Raw genomic sequence first — 12,143 nt, 5'->3', positions numbered from 1 at the left:
CTTGCAACCTTGAAACTTTATTTCTGACCTCACTACTCTCAACCTCCTGGACACTGGAGCTACAATTTAGGTTCCCATCGCCCTGCTGAATTAGTCTACCACATTAACATACGTGTATGAGTCAGTTTTTGACATTTTGCTGCTCTGAAATTGTGACTTACTTCTGTACTTTTGAAGTGAATTACATTTTGTGGATGAAGCATTCTTGTGTCATGGTTGAGCATTACTTGTACTTGTAAACTTTTCATGTTCCACAGAATTGACATTGGCACTTAGTATCCTCTGTTTGGCCTACACATTGTGTTGGCCTGTTAGATGTCTCTTTAGAATGTTTATATTTCAGTGGATAGGTTCTTTTGATCTCCTGTGACAGTTTTGTCCTTCTCTCCACACCTGTCTGTGGTTCTTCCTGGTTTCTGCTTTCAGCACAATCTGAATGGTTTTGTCCTCAGTCAGATCTTCAATGTAACGTAACAAATTTAATGAAGATTCATCAATAGTTCCAATAATTCTGCTGTTCCTACAATCTGGTTAAAAAGGTCTATAGTTACAATTTTCCACTAATCTTTAAAAATTCATTAATGAAATAATATATGGATTCTTCTGGGTGATAACATCTTAATTTAAAGTTTGTGCGAAGATTTGTAGCTCGGGTGCTTGTTGTAGTGGTTCTGTTCGCCGAGCTGGAAGTTTTTGTTGCAAACGTTTCGTCCCCTGGCTAGGAGACATCATCAGTGCTGTGGAGCCTCCTGCGAAGCGCTTCTTTGATGTTCCTTCCTTTGAACATCAAAGAAGCGCTTCGCAGGAGGCTCCACAGCACTGATGATTTCTCCTAGCCAGGGGACGAAACGTTTGCAACAAAAACTTCCAGCTCGGCGAACAGAACCACTACATCTTAATTTAAATTCTGCTCTTTCAAGAATTTTATGCATTCACAGATTAAAGTAAATCAAAGCTTATATACTCCTTCAAAAGTATCCGTGTCTATCATGTGTGACAATTTATAATGTTATCAGCTATAGGTCCTATTGGAAACAGTAATTTAGTTACTTGTTCATCTAGTGATTTAGTACGTAAGTTTGAAGAAATTCTATATCTTAAGAACTCTTTTTTCCAAGATAGGCAGTTCTGTGTTCCAAATAGTTCATCATTGTTATTAAATCTTCCTAATGTGATTGCATATTCTTCTTACTTCAAAGCTTTTAAATTCTCCAGTCTCTGAATGCTACAGCAATCTCTTCCCCTTGAAGACATCTACTTCTATAAATAGCAATGCTGCAATTGAAATTGAATAGTATTGCGACCACGTATTATTTTCTTCCTTGTAAAGCTTTCAATTCTATTAAATAGTAATGCTGAATGACTTTACTGTTTACTGGGAGCTGGGGGGGGGGTCAGTTTTCTGTATTTTACAGTTGGCAAAATGACACCCCCAAATAAAGCCTTGACTGCAAGAAATTGTGACACAAAACATTCTGAGTGATCCAAGGATAATTGTTTGTCCAATGTAAAGCTTGGCTGTGCTGCAATGTTTTTTCTGTCATCTTGTCATCCTATATATTCTTTAGTCAGCAGTTTACACCATTGGCAGAAAACTGTTAACCCCTACACAATCCATTAGAGGTTTTTGGTGCAATGATAATGTCCCAACCTCCAGGCGAGAAGCTTCAAGTTCCATTCATGACTTGATGTCAAGGTGGATTGTGTCATAATACATCCAAACAACCTGTAAACCCTCCTAATAATTGTATGGCAGGGGTGGAGAGAATAAAGGTTTCCTGGTCAGCAAGACCCATGTGGTAGCTGCAGAGCAACAGTATCTCCATGTTAAAAGAGATCACACGCAGGCTCTTCGCATGAGCAAGTGAGATCCTCATTCCGTACATATCAATCTGTACTCGGCAAGGAAGATGCATTTTGTAAAAAAAAATCACTTTGTATACAGAAATAATTGTCAAACCACTTAAATAATTCAAAATAGTTAGAGACAAACCTGAATTATAGTCATTCATGCATATTACTAATTGAAAAGGCTATAAATGGAGTGTGTGAACCAGTAAATGTTACACAATATGAATTATTTACACTGATAGTGTAAAGGACATGTGAGATGTGTGTGTTCACCTGGTAAAGAATATGTGACTGATGTGAGTTAATATAGTGCTTATCCAACAGGTGAAGGATGCTGAGTGATTGTGTGAATGACAAGGAATACTTATTGTATGCTGATGCTTCTTTAAAATTACAGTCAATTCTGAATTTCTTCTTCTAGGTTTTATATGAACTTCGTCACAGAGGAGATAATTAACCCAGAAAGGTGTGTATGACAGTTGTATTAATTCTTATCAACAAGCAAATAAATAATGTTATAATCCTTCAATCAGAATCAAAGGATTTAAACCACATTCCATCGCTTAATGTCATTCAGAAAAATGATTAAACTGAGGTTTAATCTGCCGATGTAGGTGATTATAGAGATCTCCATTAAATTGTTGAAAGAAGAGCCAGAGATTTCAACAACTATCTTGGTTGAGATTTACTCTTCTGTTGAATCTTAGTTAAAAACACCATCAAGATTCACCAGTATCACAGTTTCCAAAAGCAGTGGCCTTGTGATCAGTGACATTCAAATACCCTTCCACAAGAAACATATTATCATCAATTATACTCAGTGGATCAATCAGCAACAAGCATGCTAGTACGTACACATCTACTACAAACACAATAGTCTGATCAATAAACAGCAAGATTGCCCTCATTGTCCCTTCCACTACTACTTACTGCATTCTCTTTAACCTGTTCCACTCACTCTTCAACAAGACAGGCAAAATATGCTGCTGAAACATCAGGTCGACCAGTTCCTCAAAGCAACACTCTGAAGATCCTGACATCTCTTTCCAGAACACATTTTATGTGGTGTAACTATCAAATCAACTTATCAAATGAAAAGAACTGAACTCCAGAGGTCAAGTGTGAGTGACTGCCCTTGGCATCAAGGCAGCATTTGATTGAGTGTGGCATCAAGGAGCTCGAGGAAAATGGAAGTCAATGGGAAATAGAGGATGTGAATCAGGGAAAACTGTTCACTCACTTGAGTCATAGACTCATCGAGTCATAGAGATGTACATCATGGAAACAATCCTTCAGGCCAACTAGTCCATGCTGACCGGGTATCCTAACCTAATCTAGTCCCATTTACCAGCATTTGGCCCATATCCTCTAAACCCTTCCTATTCATATACTCATTCAAGTGCCTTTTAAAATGCTGTAACTGTACCAGCCTTTACCACTTCCACTGGCAGCTCATACGCACAGCACCCTTTGTGTGAAAATGTTGCCTATTAGTTTCCTTTTATATCTTTCCCCTCTCACCCTAAATCTATGCCTTCTAGTTCCGGTCTCCCCCACCTCAGGGAAAAACTTTGTCTATTTATCCTAACCATGCCCCTCATGATTTTATAAACCTCTATTAGATCACCCCTCAGCCTCCGACACTCCAGGGAAAACAGTCCCAGTCTATTCAGCCTCTCCCTATAGCTCAAACCCTCCGAATCTAGCAACATCATTGTAAATCTTTTCTGAACCCTTTCAAGTTTCACAACGTCCTTCCGATAGGAAGGAGACCATAATTGCACACAATATTCCAAAAGTGGCCTAACCAATGTCCTGTACAGCCTCAACATGACCTTCGAACTCCTATACTAAATGCACTGACCATTCAGGCAAACGCCTTCTTTACTATCCTATCTACCTGTGACTCTACTTTCATGGAGCTATGAACCTGCAAACCCATGATCTCCACTTCCTGGAAGGAGAAGGGCAGCAGATGCACAGGTACATCTGCAAGTTCACCTCCAACACACATATCATCCTTGGAGCAGTATCACTGTTTTTTTCACAGTCGACAAGGCAAATTACTTTTAAGTAATTATGCTGTGAAATGTACATGGCATATGGTGAGAGTGATGCAATTATGATCTGCATTGTAAAGAGACAAATGTTTGACAGAGATTTTTTTGTTCAAGATGCACTTTAAGCAAATGAATGTTGATACCTTTTGATTGCAATACATCAAATAAACTGCAATAAAGCACCTGTTCATTTTATTTTCTTTATCTCGTACTCCACTTATAATGGATTTTATCCATTCGAAATTATTCCAGTCCCTTTTTAAATTGCCTTTTTTCTTTTTGCATCTGTATTGCATGCTGTTTCAGAAATCTTTACAGTCACCAAATCATAAAAATTATCAATGACAAAAGCCTTTCAGATGAGCCTTCAATGACTTCCACAGTCATATCTTATTATTCACTAAATGCCTTCAGGTATTTTATCTCCATCACTATCCGTAAGGCTATCCCATATGTTGATCATCATTGTATTTTATGTCTACAGCCAGATCCACTATATGGTAATGCAATTCTTCCAAAGTACCCCCAATCTTTACACTTACACCAATTTATTGTCTGAATTAGTTTCCTAGAAGGGAGTGCTGCTGGTCTTACTGCCAGCTAGTACAGACCCAGGAAACACAGAGGTCCCAATATGGAGGTCACAAAGCCCCAAGATAAATCCAATAGTGGATGCCTTGCCTTTGCTCCATATCCCTTATTGCTTTTGGCGAATAAAAATCTATAAGTTTAAAGTAACAATTGATCCAGCTTCAGAAGACAGTTCCCAACTTCTACCAACCTTTGAGTGAAGAAGTAATTTCCTAATTACACTCTCAAAATGTCTGCTTCTAGTCTAGTCTGCTTCTGTTTCTCAAATCCCAGGATAGCAGGAATAGGGTGGGAGCAGCATGAAATAGGTCACCTTCCTAACTCTGTACACTATGCAAGCTAAGTTGTTGTGGTTGTGTTCGCCGAGCTGGGAATTTGTGTTGCAGACGTTTCGTCCCCTGTCTAGGTGACATCCTCAGTGCTTGGGAGCCTCCTGTGAAGCGCTTCTGTGATGTTTCCTCCAGCATTTATAGTGATTTGTATCTGCCGCTTCTGGTTGTCACTTCCAGCTGTCCGCTGCAGTGGCCGGTATATTGGGTCCAGGTCGATGTGTTTATTGATTGAATCTGTGGATGAGTGCCATGCCTCTAGGAATTCCCTGGCTGTTCTCTGTTTGGCTTGTCCTATAATAGTAGTGTTGTCCCAGTCGAACTCATGTTGTTTGTCTGAATGTGTGGCTACTAATGATAGCTGGTCATGTCATTTCGTGGCTAATTGGTGTCCATGGATGCGGACCGTTAGCTATCTTCCTGTTTGTCCTATGTGGTGTTTTGTGCAGTCTTTGCATGGGATTTTGTACACTACATTGGTTTTGCTTATGCTGGGTATCGAGTCCTTCGTCCTGGTGAGTTGTTGTCTGAGAGTGGCTGTTGGTTTGTAGTGTACAAAATCCCCTGCAAGGACTGCACAAAACACTACATAGGACAAACAGGAAGACAGCTAATGGTCCACATCCATGAACACCATCTAGCCACGAAACGACACGACCAGCTATCCTTAGTAGCCACACACGCAGATGACAAGCAACATGAGTTCGACTGGGACAACACTACAATTAAAGGACAAGTGCAACAGGTCAGGCAGCATCCAAGGAGCAGGAGATTCAACGTTTCGGGCATAAGCCCTTCTTCAGGAAGCCCCTGAAGAAGGGCTTATGCCCGAAACATCGAATCTCCTGCTCCTTGGATGCTGCCTGACCTGCTACGCTTTTCCAGCAACACATTTTCAGCTCTGATCTCCAGCATCTGCAAACCTCACTTTTTACTCAGAGAACAGCCAGGGAATTCCTAGAGGCATGGCACTCATCCACAGATTCAATCAATAAACACATCGACGTGGACCCAACATACCGAACCACTGCAACGGACAGCTGGAAGTGACAACCAGAAGTGGCAGGTACAAATCACTATAAATGCTGGAGGAAACATCACAGAAGCGCTTCACAGGAGGCTCCCAAGCACTGAGGATGTCACCTAGACAGGGGACGAAACGTCTGCAACACAAATTCCCAGCTCGGCGAACAGAACCACAACAACGAGCACCCGAGCTACAAATCTTCTCACAAACTTTGAGCAAGCTAAGTACTTATCTCAGAATGTATGTAATTCTGTATACATTTACTCTCACCATGTAATCACAAGGTTAAACATTATCAAACTGTCATTAATCATCAATATCTTCAAATGAATTTAAGCAAAGTCCATTATTAATCAGTTTCTGATTATATATTGTATTTTGCAGGAATATTCCTCTGGCAACTATCTCCTCTCTGATCATTGTTACAATACTCTACTTACTCGTAAATGTGGCATACTACACAGTATTGACAGCAGACGAGGTGTTAGCATCTGGTGCAGTAGCTGTGGTGGGTAACCAAGAACACTCACTATCATCTATTTTTCCTTTACATTTTTTCCTCCTTTTAAATCGTTATTGTGAACTTTTTTTTATAAATATTTTTATTGACAAAACGAGTTTAGGTTTTTCACAAATTTACAAAACTAGTACAAAATAGTATGACTGCTGTACAATATAATAGCAACAACAAAACAAAAAGAAAAACCAAACTACTAATCTACTCCACAAGCTACCAAAACACAAAAAGAACAAAAAACTCTATAAAAACTACAGTTCAATAAATAACCAATAAGAAAGAAGAAAAAATAAATAAAGGGACAAAATAAAATTAAACCAAGTTAAAACAAGGTGGTTTAAGTTACATTCAATTGAATTACTACACTCAGCACACTCTCATCACAGCTCCCCAACACTGGGGGCAGTAGTGAGTAGACCCATATTTATATGGGATTCTTCTTCCCAGGGGCCCCCAAACCAACAGGCACTGTCCTCACGGCCAGACAAAGGCCCTGGATAATATAGCCGATATATCTACATCAATATAATTCAAAAAGGGCCACCATGTTCTTTTGAACAAATGTGTGTTCTGGTGCACCATCATCATATGGAAGTCCAGGGAAATGCCAATTTGACAGCCCTGGGGGATTTTCCAATACCCAGCTCATTAAAATGTTCTTCCTCGTGCAGAAAGAAAGAGTAGTAAACAGTTTTTTCCCATGTATATCCAGGGAGGGAAGATTTGGCAAACCCAAAAGGAGGGACACAGGATCCAACCCAATCTCAGTTCCCAAAACCTTTGCCAAAGCACTTGCTCAATCATCCCAATACCTGTGGATCTTGTGGCATGTCTGTAAACAATGGGTAAGAGAACCAACCTCCGTTTTACATGTGGGGCACATTGGGGACACCCCTGTCTTAAAGTTCACAAGTGGTTCTGGTGCCAACTTGGCCCAGTGGAGTACCTTCAATTGAATAGCCTGAGCCTTATTACAAATAGAGATTTTCCTAACATTTTCCCACATCGCTGAGGAGATTTCTACCCCTAATTCGTTCAACACATTACTACCTAGTAAGTGGTAGAGAGTGCTAACAGAGGGGGCACCTGCTGACTGGAGCTCTCTCCTCTCCGTGTCCAATTTGTAAGGATTAACCATCAATGTGTTTTTTTTTGTATGAAGTCTCTAACTTGGAAATATCACAAGAGATCCTTTCTAGGTAGCCCAAACTTCTGACCTGGCTGTTCAAAGGACATCATGACCTCCCCATCGAATAAGTCTCCCAAACAAGAGATTCCTCTAGACTCCAAAAGCTTAAAGCCAGAGTCCATCAAACCTGGCTGAAATCCCAGCATTCCCACTACAGGAGTGAAAGGGGAGGTCTTTTTGTAAATTGCCCTCACCCTGCCGCATCATCCTCCAAGGTTTGACTGTGTTTAGGACAATTGGACTTTTACAGTGATCCATAAAAGTTCTCACCTTATCCATAACCAACAGGTTAATAAAGGGGCATTTTGCCTGAGAGGCTTTGATATCCAACCAGATTGATCACGGATCACGAGAAGCCTAATCAGCCACATGGAATAACAAGGAACTCAGTCGGAACTTCCTAAAGTACAGAAAATCTAGAACCGCCCCCATCGACCTCTTTCTTGCAAAAGTTGCAATTTACCCAACTTAATAAGAGGCCACCTTTGATGCCAAATAAAAGATCTGAGCCAGCTATAAAGCCTGCACAGCGCTTGCCTTGGCAACATCAAAGGGAGCATTCTCATGGGATATAATAAGCCGGGAAGAACATTCATCTTGACCATAGCTATTCTGCCCAACCAAGATATTGGAAGATCCTCCTGTTATATTGGGATCCATCTGAATGACTTCCACCAGCAGCTCGATCGCCAGTGTAAATAATAATGATGAAAGAGGGCACCCTTGACGACTGCCTCTGCCAACACTAAAACTATCTGATCTTATACTATTAGTGAGCACTGCTGCTTTCGGGCCACTATACAGCACTGCCACCCATTTGGTAAAAATCTCTCCAATAACAAATCGTTCCATGATATAAAAAAGGTGTGGCCAGTCCACTCAATCAAACCCTTTCTTTGTGTCTAGGGAAACTACCCAAACCCAATACTTCAACCATATTTAATACTCTTTTAATATTATTGGTAGACCTATGACCCTTAATAAACCTCGTCTGGTTCTCCTTTACAATGAACAGCAATACCCTCTCCAGCCGTAATGCCAGCATTTTCGACAGGATTTTGAAATCCACATTCAATAACAATCAGATTTTAAACACTTACGGGCGAGAAACGCTGAAACGTGAAACAAGCCAGGAGATGGGAATCCTGCGCTAACCGCCTCAGCGCAACATATGAACAACTCCAGTTCCTCCACGAATGCAGAAAAAATCAAATCCTTCCACAATGTGTCAAGTACAGACCTCCAATAAATAACCCACAAGCCAGGGAAACAGCCAAGAAGAACGGATTCAGGATGGTCCAGGTAATGATCACAGACGCTCACAACCGACTGCACAGATACAAGCAAGAAATTGCGCGCCAAAAGTCGTTAATTTCAAAAACCACTAATCAGGAATGGACCCGGACCATAGAACAGGCTGTCACTATAGGACAGAACAGGACAACACTCCGCAAAAAAAAACAGCACTAAGAAAAAAAAATGGACAAACTAACACACAACTGGGTTAAAAACCTCTCCCACAGACAGCTCACAGACATGGAAAGAACTATACTGGCCAAGGGACTCAAATACAACCACAGGGATGCCAACACAGCAGACTTCCTAGCAGCACTAGAAAGCACACTCAGGAACAATGGACTGACAGAAGAGACACAACAAACAGTGAGACAAACGGTAGTACCCATGATGATAAGAAAACGACAAACACATAACCTCAACACCAAGGAGAGGGAAGCACTGAAAGCACTGAAAAATGACAAAAACATAATCATACTACCGGCAGATAAAGGCAGAATGACGGTCATCCTAGATAAATCAGACTACATCAGTAAAGCACAACAACTACTCGCAGACACCAACACCTACCAAATGAAGGATTCCGACTCCACACCACAATTCACCAATAGAATAAACAACACACTAAGGAATCTACAAAAAAATGGACAGATAACCAAAGCAGACCAGCAAAGAATGAAACCTGAAAGCAACAACACCCCCAGATTCTATGGACTACCCAAAGTACACAAACCAGACATCCCACTCAGACCCATAGTATCACTACCAGGGACACCAGCATACAAACTGGCCAAAGAACTACAACAAAAACTGAAACACCTAGTCAGCGGATCCAAACACTCCATACAATCAACACAGGAATTCTTGGACGTCATCAGGAATACACACATAGACAAAGAAGAAACCATGGTATCATTCGACGTGACGGCACTGTTCACTTCAATTGACAAAACCGTAGCCAGAGAAACAATAGCCAACCTACTGGACATACATAACAGAACACAGGAGGCCGAACCTATCAACAAGGACGGCATACTTAAACTACTGGACCTGTGCCTCACCACACACTTTACATTCAACAATCAGATATACGAACGAATCAACGGAACACCCATGGGATCACCAATCTCGGGACTCATAGCAGAGGCAGTTATGCAAAGGTTAGAACATACAGCCATACCACAAATCCAACCCAAACTCTGGATCAGATATGTTGATGACACTTTTGATGTAATCATCAAAAACACAGATATAGAAAAAACACACCGAATCATCAACGCCACACTCACAGGAATCCGATTCACACGAGAAGAAGAAAAGGATAGCCAACTCCCATTCCTAGACGTGTTAGTAGAGAGAACACCCAACGGAGAATTCACCACAAGGGTACACAGGAAACCAACACACACAGACCAAGTCTTAAACTATGAAAGTAACCACCCCAACACACACAAACGAAGCTGCATCAGGACACTATTCAAAAGGGCCACAACACACTGCAGTACACCAGAACTGCGAAAAGAGGAAGAGGAACATCTATACAAGGTATTCGCCAAAAACGGATACCCACGCAACTTTATCACCAGATGCCTAAGAGATAGACCGAGGAACGAGGACATGCCACAACCAAAAGGACTAGCCACTCTACCATACGTCAGGAGCGTCTCAGAACTGACAGCCAGACTACTGCGACCCTTAGGACTCATAACAGCACAAAAGCCAACATCCACGCTCAGACAACAACTCACTAGAACAAAGGACCCAATACCCAGCATGAGCCAAACTAACGTAGTTTACAAAATACCATGCAAGGACTGCACAAAACACTATATAGGACAAACAGGAAGACAGCTAACAATCCGTATCCATGAACATCAGCTAGCCACAAAACGACACGACCAGCTATCTCTAGTAGCCATACACTTAGACAACCAGCAACATGAATTTGACTGGGAAAACACCACTATCATAGGACAAGCCAGACAGAGAACAGCCAGAGAATTCCTAGAAGCATGGCATTCATCCCCAAACTCCATCAACAGACACATTGACCTGGACACCATATACAAATCACTGCAGCTGAAACTGACACCCGGAAGCGGCCAGAACAAACCAATATAAATACCGGAAGAAACATCAAAGCAGCGCTTCACACGAGGCTCCAACAGCACTGATGATGTTCCCTAGCCAGGGAACGAAACGTTTGCAGCAAAAACTTCCAGCTCGGCGAGCAGAACCACAACAACAATATAGGCCTGTATGAAGTACAATCTCCTGGGGCTTTCCCTTTCTTAAGGATGAGACAGATATTTGCTTCTCTCAAAGAGGATGGGAGGCTACCCTGACTGAATGAATAATTGTACATGTCCAAGAGTGGCTGGGCCAGTTCATCTATAAACTCCTTATAGAAATCCATCTGGCCCGGGCGCTTTACCCCTCTGGAGCAGCCTCACCGCCTTCCCGAATTGTCATGGGGCCCTCAAAAAAGGACACCTGCTCCGAGGTTACACCCGAAAGGTCCAAATTCTTAAAAGAGGACTCTATCTTCCTCACAGCCCTCTAATTGATACAGCTCAAAATAGAATTTTCTAAATGCTGCATTAATCTTTTTGGCATCGCAAGTCAAAGTACCAGCACTCTCTCTAATACATGTAATAGATTGGGGAGCGTTCTTCTTTCTGGCCAAGTACGCTAAATACTTACTCGGCTTATCACCATACTCAAATATCTCTGTTTCACAAATAAGATCTCCCTATTGTGAATTTTGAACTCAGCTTGCTTGAATATGTACTTATCAGAAATAAAGAAGCATTCCCATGTTAGATAGATATATGAACACCGCTCTGTTCACTCATCCCACTACCTTATAACCCAGTTATATTGAGTCCTCCTTTTCAGAGGCCTAGGCCGTGTGTATGACCTGAGCCATGAGGCTGACTCATATCTGTGTCAAAAGGTGTGGCACTGGAAAAGCACAGCAGGTCAGGCAGCATCCGAGAAACAGGAGAATCGACAATTCAGGCATAAAGCCTTCATCACAAATTTGGGGCGGAGAAGGGGAGGCAGAGAGATAAGTAGGAGGGAGAGTGGGGGGTATGCTGGTGCAAAGGTAGCTGGGAAGGTGATAGGTGGATGCAGGTGGGGGGTAATGATGATAGGTCAGAGCAGAGGGTGGAGCAGAGAGGTGGGAAAGAAGATGGGCAAATGGGACAGATCAAAAGGGCAGTGCCGAGTTGGAGGGTTGGATCTGGAATAAGGTGATGGGAGGGGAGATGAGGAAAAT

At 41.7% G+C, this 12,143-nt stretch overlaps 1 protein-coding gene across 1 annotated transcript in view; it reads left to right on the top strand.

Annotated features, from left to right (window-relative positions):
• Positions 1–12,143, top strand: part of LOC132825069 (cystine/glutamate transporter-like) — a 74,720-nt gene that overhangs the window by 41,687 nt on the left and 20,890 nt on the right. The window contains exons 6-7 of the mRNA XM_060840077.1: positions 2,273–2,317; positions 6,243–6,366. Coding sequence (XP_060696060.1) covers positions 2,273–2,317; positions 6,243–6,366 — 169 coding nt within the window. The remainder of the gene's footprint in view (positions 1–2,272; positions 2,318–6,242; positions 6,367–12,143) is intronic.

The sequence above is a fragment of the Hemiscyllium ocellatum genome, chromosome 19 (genome assembly GCF_020745735.1).
Source record: "Hemiscyllium ocellatum isolate sHemOce1 chromosome 19, sHemOce1.pat.X.cur, whole genome shotgun sequence".
Taxonomy (NCBI): Eukaryota; Metazoa; Chordata; class Chondrichthyes; order Orectolobiformes; family Hemiscylliidae; genus Hemiscyllium; species Hemiscyllium ocellatum.
The sequence above is the reverse complement of the archived record's forward strand: the minus strand, read 5'-3'. Positions and strand labels throughout refer to the sequence as shown.